The 10295-nt window shown below is 40.0% G+C and overlaps 4 protein-coding genes across 6 annotated transcripts in view; all 4 read right to left on the bottom strand.

Annotated features, from left to right (window-relative positions):
- The window catches only part of LOC118419684 (poly [ADP-ribose] polymerase tankyrase-2-like), a 24622-nt gene extending 21022 nt beyond the window's left edge, over positions 1–3600 (bottom strand). For 2 of the 3 annotated variants that reach the window (XM_035826207.1, XM_035826206.1), the window contains exons 1-2: positions 3434–3600; positions 1925–2104 (exon numbers count right to left, since the gene is read on the bottom strand). In XM_035826207.1, coding sequence (XP_035682100.1) covers positions 1925–2104; positions 3434–3518 — 265 coding nt within the window. In that variant the 5' untranslated portion in view covers positions 3519–3600. Of the gene's footprint in view, positions 1–405; positions 505–1180; positions 1359–1924; positions 2105–3433 lie in introns of all 3 variants that reach the window. The other variant, XM_035826205.1, reaches the window with a different exon arrangement.
- The window catches only part of LOC118419704, a 16093-nt gene that overhangs the window by 5086 nt on the left and 712 nt on the right, over positions 1–10295 (bottom strand). The window lies entirely within an intron of this gene.
- LOC118419686 (poly [ADP-ribose] polymerase tankyrase-2-like) overlaps positions 7042–10295 on the bottom strand; it is a 27511-nt gene continuing 24257 nt past the window's right edge. The window contains exon 5 of the mRNA XM_035826211.1: positions 7042–7775. Within this exon, the coding sequence (XP_035682104.1) occupies positions 7658–7775 (118 nt within the window). The 3' untranslated portion in view covers positions 7042–7657. The remainder of the gene's footprint in view (positions 7776–10295) is intronic.
- Positions 8602–10244, bottom strand: LOC118419707 (ankyrin repeat and MYND domain-containing protein 2-like). The gene is made up of 3 exons (XM_035826241.1): positions 10225–10244; positions 9756–9881; positions 8602–9550 (listed from the first exon to the last, which is right to left on the bottom strand). Exons 1-3 carry the CDS (start codon positions 10227–10229, stop codon positions 9367–9369), a joined length of 315 nt encoding a protein of 104 aa, XP_035682134.1. The 5' UTR covers positions 10230–10244; the 3' UTR covers positions 8602–9366.

Genomic DNA, 10295 nt, shown 5'->3' with positions numbered 1-10295 from the left:
GCATTTTTCAAGATGCAAATGTCTCTCAGGGCTCGCTGGAAGGAGTCTTCAAAGTACTCGTCATGCCCACAGCACTTCTTGTGTCCGACAGACCAGTGTTGTATCTGACAGTCACGGCTGCAGTAGCGGGTCAGCTTGCACCGGCCACACAGCTTCAGGGTTCCGGTTTTCCTGTAGAAGATGTAACAGGTAAACAATCAATATTGAAGGACTGTGTAGATGTCCGAAAAATTGTCGTCTTCCTTTCACAAGGTATCTTATTTTTTATTAGTTATTTTATATGGAAACATACTTTCTTTTGGTTAACTTACACAGACAATAATGTTGATTTGCACACACGATAGCATGGTAAAATATATGGTGAAGAAATATTTTTACGATGATAACATCATTAGCAAAACCTACCTTTTGCCTGGTTTGCCACACTTAGGGTTGCAGCATCTCAACAGCTTGGTCTTCCTCGCCTCTTCTATCAGCTTCCAACTCTCTTCATTTTCATCGCTCCTAGTGGAATACATAACCCATTTAGGGAACTAGGCCAGGAAATATCAATCTATCTGACGGTGTTTTCTATTTGACACACATAAATTACTACTTTAGGACATCAGAGTTGCTCTGTATGGATCAGAACAGTATAAAACCACACACACATACATAATTAATGAGAAAATGTTATGAACCAGCTCTGTCCCATTATAGGACTATCCCAACATGTGACCTTTGTAGCTGAGAAAGAGCACTCGGATAGACTAACATTAGGCAAGTGAAAACCTAATTCGCATAGTTGATGAGAAAATACTGTGGTCTATTTGTGGTCAATGACGGGAAATTCACACTTGGGGCATTTAAAGTTATGTACATGTGAACATAGATTATGCAAATGTTGAACTCATTTGCATAAATTATAAAGAAATATTGTTACAGTATTATTCCATAATTAAGATAGAGATAATCATCTAACATACTTTATTCAAATGAGGACCTTATTTGCATAATTTATGACAAACACATAAAACACATCAGTTGTAAAGCTTTGGCGTGGAATTCTAGTGACAAAGAAACAAACAGTTTCACGACCCCATACATGTATCTTCACTTTGAAGGTAACAAGTTTTTAACATAACAAATCTAAAATTGTTCAATGTACAGGTTCATATTCCCCCAAAAATGCAACACCTACTTTATAGCCCGGCAATGACCACCGGTCAAATCAGGTCTTGCTCCGAGTTCTAGCAGTCTCCGAACTGTGTCGACATGGTTGTGATCACAGGCTCTCATGAGTGGTGTGTTCTGACAGCTGTCACGTACGTCCAATGTTGCACCATGCTGCACCAGCAAGTCCACTATTTCTGTCCTCCCTAAGATGGATTTGTGTCACGAGAATTACATATCAACTTGACAAGCAAAATATTCGCACCTGTAGCACGTGTACTCGTATATAACATTTTGTATTGTTTTTTAGCTTTGGTTAACAATCATTTTCCTGTCAATAAAAGGAAAAGCATTTATCTCAAACTTCGTACTAACAATACGCGCATCTGTGGTAATCTGATCTTAGCAGACTTAGCCGTATAAGTGTAGGGGCGCGAAAGTAAGAATGCAATTGACCTTGGAGATAACATAAGAGAGGTGGGGGCAGGTTGAGGTCAGGAAGAAATTGGTCGGCTGTAGAGGCGATAGAAGAAGCCAGGAGTAGGCTGGAGCACAGAGACACTGTGGGAGTGGTGGTTCAGTGCACATTAGGCCGTTAGATTCGCCAGTATCCAGCAGGAAGACGAAAGTTGGGATCCGTGGGATCCTAGGCCTTTTTGCTCAAAGCGCAACTCCCTAGGAAGGCTTTTCTCGTGATGCTGATAATACCGTGAGGAGAACAATAAATGCAAACAAACAGTAAGGTAATGACGACGAATAAGCATCTACCTACCGTTGATCGCTGCTGCATGAAGGGGTGCGAATGCGCTCCTGTCTGATCTCTTCACCAAAGACGCCCCCTTGCAGAGCAGCAGTCTCGCGGTGTCTACATCTCCCATGCAGGAGGCATGGAACAATAATGTCGCGGGACGTGAGTCCTCGCACCTTGCATATTTGCAGTCAATGTCTGCACCTGCGTTTGGTGATAAATGATAAACCATTCAGTACAGCTGAATTACACAATGTGCAGTCGGGTAGGCATAACAAATAGCAAGGACTTTCGTACACGTCCTAGCTAAAAGACGCGTCTACTGATACACAAGGATTGGACACCTTCGTCTTCGTCTTGTGTACCCTCTAAAAACCCTTGCTGGGGCGTCGCTGAGGGGGGGGGTGGCTTGCGGACTAGGGCAAGGCAGCCAAACCGGCCTTAAAGGCCTCGACTGACGGGGCCTGGGCAGTGTGCCCCGGCAGTCTGTTCCACTCGGCAACCGTCCGAGGGAAAAAAGAAAACTTAAAACAGTCTCTTTTAGCTGTGGTTAACTGATACTTAAACATGTGACTTCCTCTGGTTCTGCGTTGGGCAGGTTTAAGATACTGGGTTGGGGATATGTTCCAACGTGCGTTTGTTTGCAGACGATTGCCTGCTTTACCGTATTATTGAACACCCAAGTGACGTACAAGGCTTACAAGCTGACCTTGACGCACTGACCCATTGGCAAAACCAATGGCAGATGTCCTTTAATCCATCTAAGTGCCACACACTTCATATATCCCACAAACCTGCACGGCAACCTGTGAATGAGACTCCAGGGGACATTGTCATTATCGTCTATTGTTAGATAGAACAATAGACGATGTTTGTTTTAACAAACAAAAGTGACGCTACACTTTTTGAGTCAAAATTGTCTACACTCAGTTCTTCACACTTGTGGGCAAGTCCAATTTGTGGATTTACATTAGAATAATCATTTCTTGTCCCAAATCAATCTCCAACACTGATTACTAAAAAGCAAGTTACATTTCTACTGAAAATGTATACAGTACTAAAATGTGCGTAGCTGCAAAGACTCGAAGAAAACTATACATGCACTGTGCAAACGTGTTGGTTTATTCATATTCAGTGGACTGCATGGTTTGATACTCACTGTGACTGAGCAATGAGGTTGAGATAAGAAATTGCAAAATGATTGAGTCCTTAGAGTCACTTAGTGAGTGTTGTCCATAAACAAAATTGCCCACGTTTCTAGTCCTAAGCGGAGGCACCGACTATATATATACCAAGGGGCTTCTATACAATCTTCTTTCAGAAAAAAAGTCGAATTCATCTTATTCTTCTTTAAATCACAGAAACGCAAGACTGCAGCAACTGTTATTGGAAGTAAATTTCCTACCACGGTTTATAATTACTTGGTTCTATAATGGTTAATCGTAATCCAATATGAACGGTTTCAGAATCCCAGTGTGGAATTCTGATTTTCTATTTCAATCAAATAGGAAAAAATTTTCAATCTGTGCTTACCAGCTTTCAAAGCCGCTTCAACGCCTCGAAGTGATCCATTACTGACAGCATCGAATAGGTAGATGTTTGCGTCAGTTGCATCCATTTTGTTAGAACCGCTGTTGTCGACACCTTGCGCGTGTGCTGTCTGAGGTTGAACTGAAGCAGCAAGTTGTCTGGTCACCTTATGAGCTATCTTGTCACGTGAGCTATTGTCTAGTCACGTGATCTATTGTCACGTGAGGTAGACTAATGACAAATACGTGTAGCTAGAAACGCATTTTTTCTGAGAACGTAAAAGTTGTAGTGTGGAGAGGTTTATGTTTTCTATTTTTACTGTGAACTTTTGCTATATTTCACACATTGGGTTATGTATTTCTTGCGCTTGGATGTACTTCCCACAATCCCTTTCTGACTTTCAATCCCAAAATGCATCGTCTGGGTTCAGCAAACGGTACGGATTACGGCCATGTGAATTTGCGACAGTTTTCAGTTTTATCTCAGGCAGCGAGTTGCACAAATTTACGGATATAGTATACACACCTTTTACTAGAACAGTTATTATACTGTTCGCTATATCATTAAAAAAACAAGAATTTCCCATGGGTAGGATGGGAATTAAATGAAGTAATGATAACATGTTTTCTATTTGTACATTTCATGTAAAAATCATGGTACCTTTTACGTATGGGTGTGTACTTCTTGTTCTATCTTTTATGGACGTACCTTTGAAGCAGAGCCTGGCGTGCTTTCGACGTCTTTTGTGCGTTTCACCTGGCTTTCTATTTATATTTCAGCCATACATAGTATGGTGAAATATATTGTATTCGTAATGTTTCTTTCTTTCTTTCTTTCTTTCTTTCTTTCTCCTGTCAAATCTTCAAAGTGATTCATCTCCGCCGTTCCTGGACCGAATGACCTGAAATTCGGCACAGGGGTAGAGTGGGCCAATACCTTGATGCTTTTTTCCCATTTTTTTCATATCTGCCTCTAAAATGATTTTATTGAGATTTTTTGGTCAATTTTAGACCAAAACTGTATATTTTGGCCCCTGTACCCTGGTATTACAACCAAATGAGCTGAAATTTGACAGAGATGTGCCTTGATAATGCCCTCATATAAATTTGATAACACTTTTGGTGTACAGTACAACAAAATGCTTATTTTTGCGGTTTTTTGACCAATTTTTGACAAAAAAAGGACACTTTTGGCCCCTGTACCCTGGTATTACAACCAAATGAGCTGAAATTTGACAGAGATGTGCCTTGATAATGCCCTCATATAAATTCAATAACACTTTTGGTGTACAGTACAACAAAATGCTTATTTTTGCGATTTTTTGACCAATTTTTGACCAAAAAAGGACACTTTTGGCTCCTGTACCTTGGTATTGCAACCGAATGAGCTGAAATTTGACACAGATGTGCCTTGATAATGCCCTCATATAAATTCAATAACACTTTTGGTGTACAGTGCAACAAAATGCTTATTTTTGCGATTTTTGGCCAATTTTTGACCAAAAAAGGGACACTTTTGGCCCCTGTACCCTGGTATTACAATTAAATGACCTGAAATTTGGTATAGATAGGCATTAGATACTTGGTAACAAGATTCAAGTAAAATTTTTGACATAAACAACTTTGAAATGATTAATTTTGGCACTTTTCTGAGGGGAAATTTGTTTTCTTTTGGCCTTCTGACGTGACCTTCCGTGACCCCGCACAGAGCCACACCTGTGCGCGTCAGCCGGAGAGTTAATTGAATCAAAGACCTAGCCAATCAGCGAAGAGGAGGCCAAAGGCTAATTAATATTCATAAGCGGGGCCTCATGATCCCGTATATAGCAGTGTTCCCGCCAGGGGGAGCGAAGCCCGCCTAAGGCTCTCGCATTTTAGACTATTCAGAAGGCTTTATATTGTATCAGTTCTTAGGGGCATATCTATGATAATCGCAGCAGTCACTTAACTTCTCTTCAGGAGTTTAGCGTAACACTATTTCAGGTCAAACCGTCAAAGGCAACTAAAAACAAACTTTAACAAACGCTCCTACAGTACCTGCACCTGCTTGATAACTATTAAATCGTATGCCCTACTTGAATAAAAAAAGTTCACTGCAATAATAAATGTACCCACATCACAAGGAGCTTATACTTTTTTAAACTTACACCTAGTTATCGTACTGAAAATTGTTAATGACATTACATGAAGTCATTCAACAATTTTCAGTCATGATGAAAATTTTCTGAATGGAAGGTGTGATTATTGTCATTTTCTGAAAAATAGAAGCAAGCTCTGTTTTTACCTGGAATCAATTCACAATACCAGTCCACTTTGGGGGATAATGTACAGGTACTATTAAGAGGATGTTCCATTTTTGCGCAGGGGTGATTTGGAACAGTCCAATGTTGCGTGGGAAAGGGTATGGCTGAAATATGCTGTATTTGCTCTTAAGCAAATGTCGGCCTTTCTAGTTTACATTGTTAACCGCCATATATCCCTTCAATGTAGAATAACGGGACAATACTACTGAAGCTTTTTATACTGTCATACAGTAAGGTCCATGCCTCTCTAGCTTTCGCGTAAGATTTTTGTCGCACTTGCTGTTATTTTCAAGAGACGCCAAAAGACGATGAATACAAATATAGAGATACAGCATGACAGAGAAGTATCCTCGGATAGTTAACTCTTCTGGCATATCTCTATACAGTAGAAGCCAGTTAATTGCACAACGGATTAATGCACACTTCTGTTAACTGCACGGAATCCCCAAATCCAAAACCGGTGCGGTCCAGCTAGATAACTTCGCATAATTGCACCAGCCGGATAATTGCACGAAATTCGCTGGCAAACAGGCCGTGCAATTAAGCGGGCTTCCACTGTATTTGGTATTTTTACATTTTTCAGTGACCTGTTGAGCCAGCTAAAGGCTAGAGGAGATGGGGGGCTAGTCAGAAGGGTCAGAGCATGAAGATGCAGTTACGGCTACTCTTCAACCAGAGGTTCGGCTTGGATTGTTTTTCTCCCACGAGTTTTAGGCTTTTTATCGACATTCTACTTTGTGCTGCTTTCTTTAACAGCCGGAACCGAACCTCTGCTTGGAGAGTAACAATCTCCTCATCCAACCGCTGGACGAATACACAATACCGACCTTTACAAGGGGGTTGTTTTTCTCTGTATTTGCTCCAACAGGAGATGGTTATTACCCTGACCTAATGGATTAAATCCATAAATTTTTATATACGCCGTGGCAGGGCCCCTCGTCAATACCAGGATTCCCATAACAGGAGTTTATACCGAAAAGTGTACGAAATGACTTTGTCTGCTTGTAAATATATGAAAGTGTCGAGAAAATGTCAGAGATGGGCGAAAATTGTTTTTTTTTTCATGAGCAATAAAATGTACGCAACTACAATAGTTAATTGGTATAAAGTCCAATTTAATATGTATAAGTGATATATCCTTGGAATAAAGGTGATGTTTGACTTATACAAATGTATAGCCAATTGGCTCCCGTGACAGTGCAATTGAAGGACTAATGACTTTGCATATTATATTACGACAATGTATAGTATTATTGCGTGTTTGTAGGGTAGACATTGAAAAATGTCAAAGATTGACTAAAGAGAGCACTTCTATGTCATGTACAATGTTGATGTAGAAGTACGTAACTGACAAATAACTCTGAACTTGTAGGCAAACATCAGTAAACCTTCCTTGCTGTGTCTTTTGTCTGAATACATTTGTATTGTACAATTTCTTGACGAGTGTCTCTATATTCTTAAATGGCGAAGAAGTAAATGATAACAGTAATACAACAAGCCTTTTCAGTGTCTGTTTAATTTTTTTACTTTCAAAGTTCCTGTGATTCGTACCTCTGTCTGAAAACACAAAGATGCCCATTGCTACAATAAACAAATATGCGTATGTGTAATACAGTGTACATGTGTATTCACTTTTTTTTAGTTTCCGTCGTAAAATCCAACTAACTCATCATATACTCGTTCAACGTTTTTACTTTCTTCTAAGAGAAATCAAACAATGCCATATAAAACGTGCAGCTGAACGAGCTTTGTGGCGTCATTTCTACAAGGACGCAAGAATCATATCCTTAGTGAAACTGAAAGACAGCCATAGTTTGGTCCCTTGTCAGAGTACACGCCTGTATCAAATGGCATCGTGTAATCAACTATGCTTCATATGGCCTTTATCAGCCATCCGTTGTTGGAGGGGGTCAGCTTCATTGTGATTACAAGTACACGTCATGCCCACAGCACTTCTTGTGTCCGACAGACCAGTGTTGTTTCTGACAGTCACGGCTGCAGTAGCGGGTCAGCTTGCACCGGCCACACAGCTTCAGGGTTTTCCTGTAGAAGGTGAGAAAGGTACAAAAGCTATTCAGTGACTGTGTACAGTGCTAGTTCAGAAAAGTTTGTCAATTTAGTTTTGTCAACTTGTATGCATCTAGAAGGAAGCATTCTTGTATTCACGATCACTCTTTGAGCTGAAAATAACATACGATAGGATCGGAAAATATTTTAACGGAAAACATCATCAGCAAAACTTACCTGTGGTCTGGTTTGCCACACTTAGGGTTGCAGCATCTCAACAACTTTCTCGCCTCTTCTATGATTTTCCAACTCTCTTCGTTGTCACCTTTTCCGATTTCTGTCCCCTCCTTGTAGTACCTAGCGGAAGATTTGATAATAAGGCATGATTTCATAACATTTGGATTTTTGTCTGTGAATCGGTGCAGTGTAAAACACGCATCACACGCACACAATCACACAAACAAACAGACGCACACAGACACAACACAATCCGACTTTATTTGAAAGTATCTCTTCATAAGAAATCTCAAACGATCGTTCGACATACATGTAAATGTATATTCTCAAAGAATGCAACACTTACCTCATGCCTTGACACTGACCGGGGGTCATTTTTCTCTGTATTTGCTCCAACAGGAGATGGTTATTACCCTGACCTAATGGAATAAATCCATAAATTTTGATATACGCCGTGGTAGGGTCCCTCGTCAATACCAGGATTCCCATAACAGGAGTTTATACCGAAAAGTGTACGAAATGACTTTGTCTGCTTGTAGATATATGAAAGTGTCGAGAAAATGTCAGAGATGGGCGAAAATTGTTTTTTTTTTCATGAGCAATAAAATGTACGCAACTACAATAGTTAATTGGTATAAAGTCCAATTTAATATGTATAAGTGATATATCCTTGGAATAAAGGTGATGTTTGACTTATACAAATGTATAGCCAATTGGCTGTAAGACCCGTGACAGTACAATTGAAGGATTAATGACTATACATATTATATTACAACAATGAATAGTATTATTGCGTGTTTGTCATGTAGGGTAGACATTAAAACATGTCAAAGATTTACTAAAGAGAGCCATTCTATGCCATGTACAATATTGATGTAGAAGTACGTAACTGACAAATAACATTGAACTTGTAGGCAAACATCAGTAAACCTTCCTTGCTGTGTCCTTTGTCTGAATATTGTACAATTTCTTGACGAGTGTCTCTATATTCTTAAATGGCGAACAAGTAAATGGTAACAGTAATACAACAAGCCTTTTCAGTGTGTTTAATTTTCTTACATTCAATTCAAATGTGTTTCGTATCTTTGTCTGAAAACACAAAGATGTCCGTTGCTACAACAAACAAGCATGCACATGTGTAATAAAGTGTGTAATCAGTTTTTTTTTAGTTTCCGTCGTAAAATCCAACTAACTAATCATATACTCGTTCAACGGTTTTACTTTCTTCTACAAGAGAAATCAAACAAGGTCATTTGAAACGTGCAACTGTATGAGCTTCATTTAGGGCGTCATTTCTACAAGAACGCCAGAATCATATCCTCAGTGAAAGACAGCCATATGGTTTGGTCCTTCGTCAGAGTACATGTCTGTATTAAATGGCACCATGTAATCAACTATGCTTCATATGGCTTTTATCAGCCATCCGTTGTTGGAGGGGATCAGCTTCATCGTGATTGTACGCGTCATGCCCACAGCACTTCTTGTGTCCGACAGACCAGTGTTGTTTCTGACAGTCACGGCTGCAGTAGCGGGTCAGCTTGCACCGGCCACACAGCTTCAGGGTTCCAGTTGACCTGTAGAATGTGAGAAAGGTACAAAAGCTATTCAGTGACTGTGCACAGTACTAGTTCAGAAAAGTTTGTCAATTTAGTTTCGTAGACTTGTATGGATTTAGAAGAAAATATCCTAGTAACCACTGTTTGCGTTTATAAAAACATTTATACATACGATAGGATGGAAAAGTATTTCAACGGTGAAAACATCATTAGCAAAACCTACCTGTATCCTGGTTTGCCACACGTAGGGTTGCAGCATCTCAACAGCTTGGACTTCCTCGCCTCTTCTACCAGCTTCAAACTCTCCTCATTTTCACCTTTTCCGATTTCTGTCCCCGGCTTGTAGTACCTAGTGGAAGATTTCACTCGTTTAGGGAACTAGGCCAAGAACATTTCAAATAAGGCATGGTTTCATGACATTTAGGTTCTTGTCTGTGGATCGGTGCAGTATAAAACATGCACCACACATGCACAAACACACACACACGCACATTCGGACACACACACACACAATTACACAATCAAACAGACGCACACACAGACACACACAATCACACACACACTCACTTACTGAAAACAGAAAAAGCATAGCCAAGCAACTCAATCCGACTTTATTTGAAAGTTTGTCTTCATAAGAAATCTCAAACGATCGTCCGTGCTAAATGTATGTTCTCAAAGAATGCAAAGCTTACCTCATGCCCTGTAACTGACCACCAGTAAATCAGGTCTTGCTCCGAGCTCAATCAGCCGCCGAACTGTGTCG

The sequence above is a fragment of the Branchiostoma floridae genome, chromosome 7 (genome assembly GCF_000003815.2).
Source record: "Branchiostoma floridae strain S238N-H82 chromosome 7, Bfl_VNyyK, whole genome shotgun sequence".
Lineage (NCBI taxonomy): Eukaryota > Metazoa > Chordata > Leptocardii > Amphioxiformes > Branchiostomatidae > Branchiostoma > Branchiostoma floridae.
This window is presented reverse-complemented; position numbering and strand designations above follow the sequence as displayed.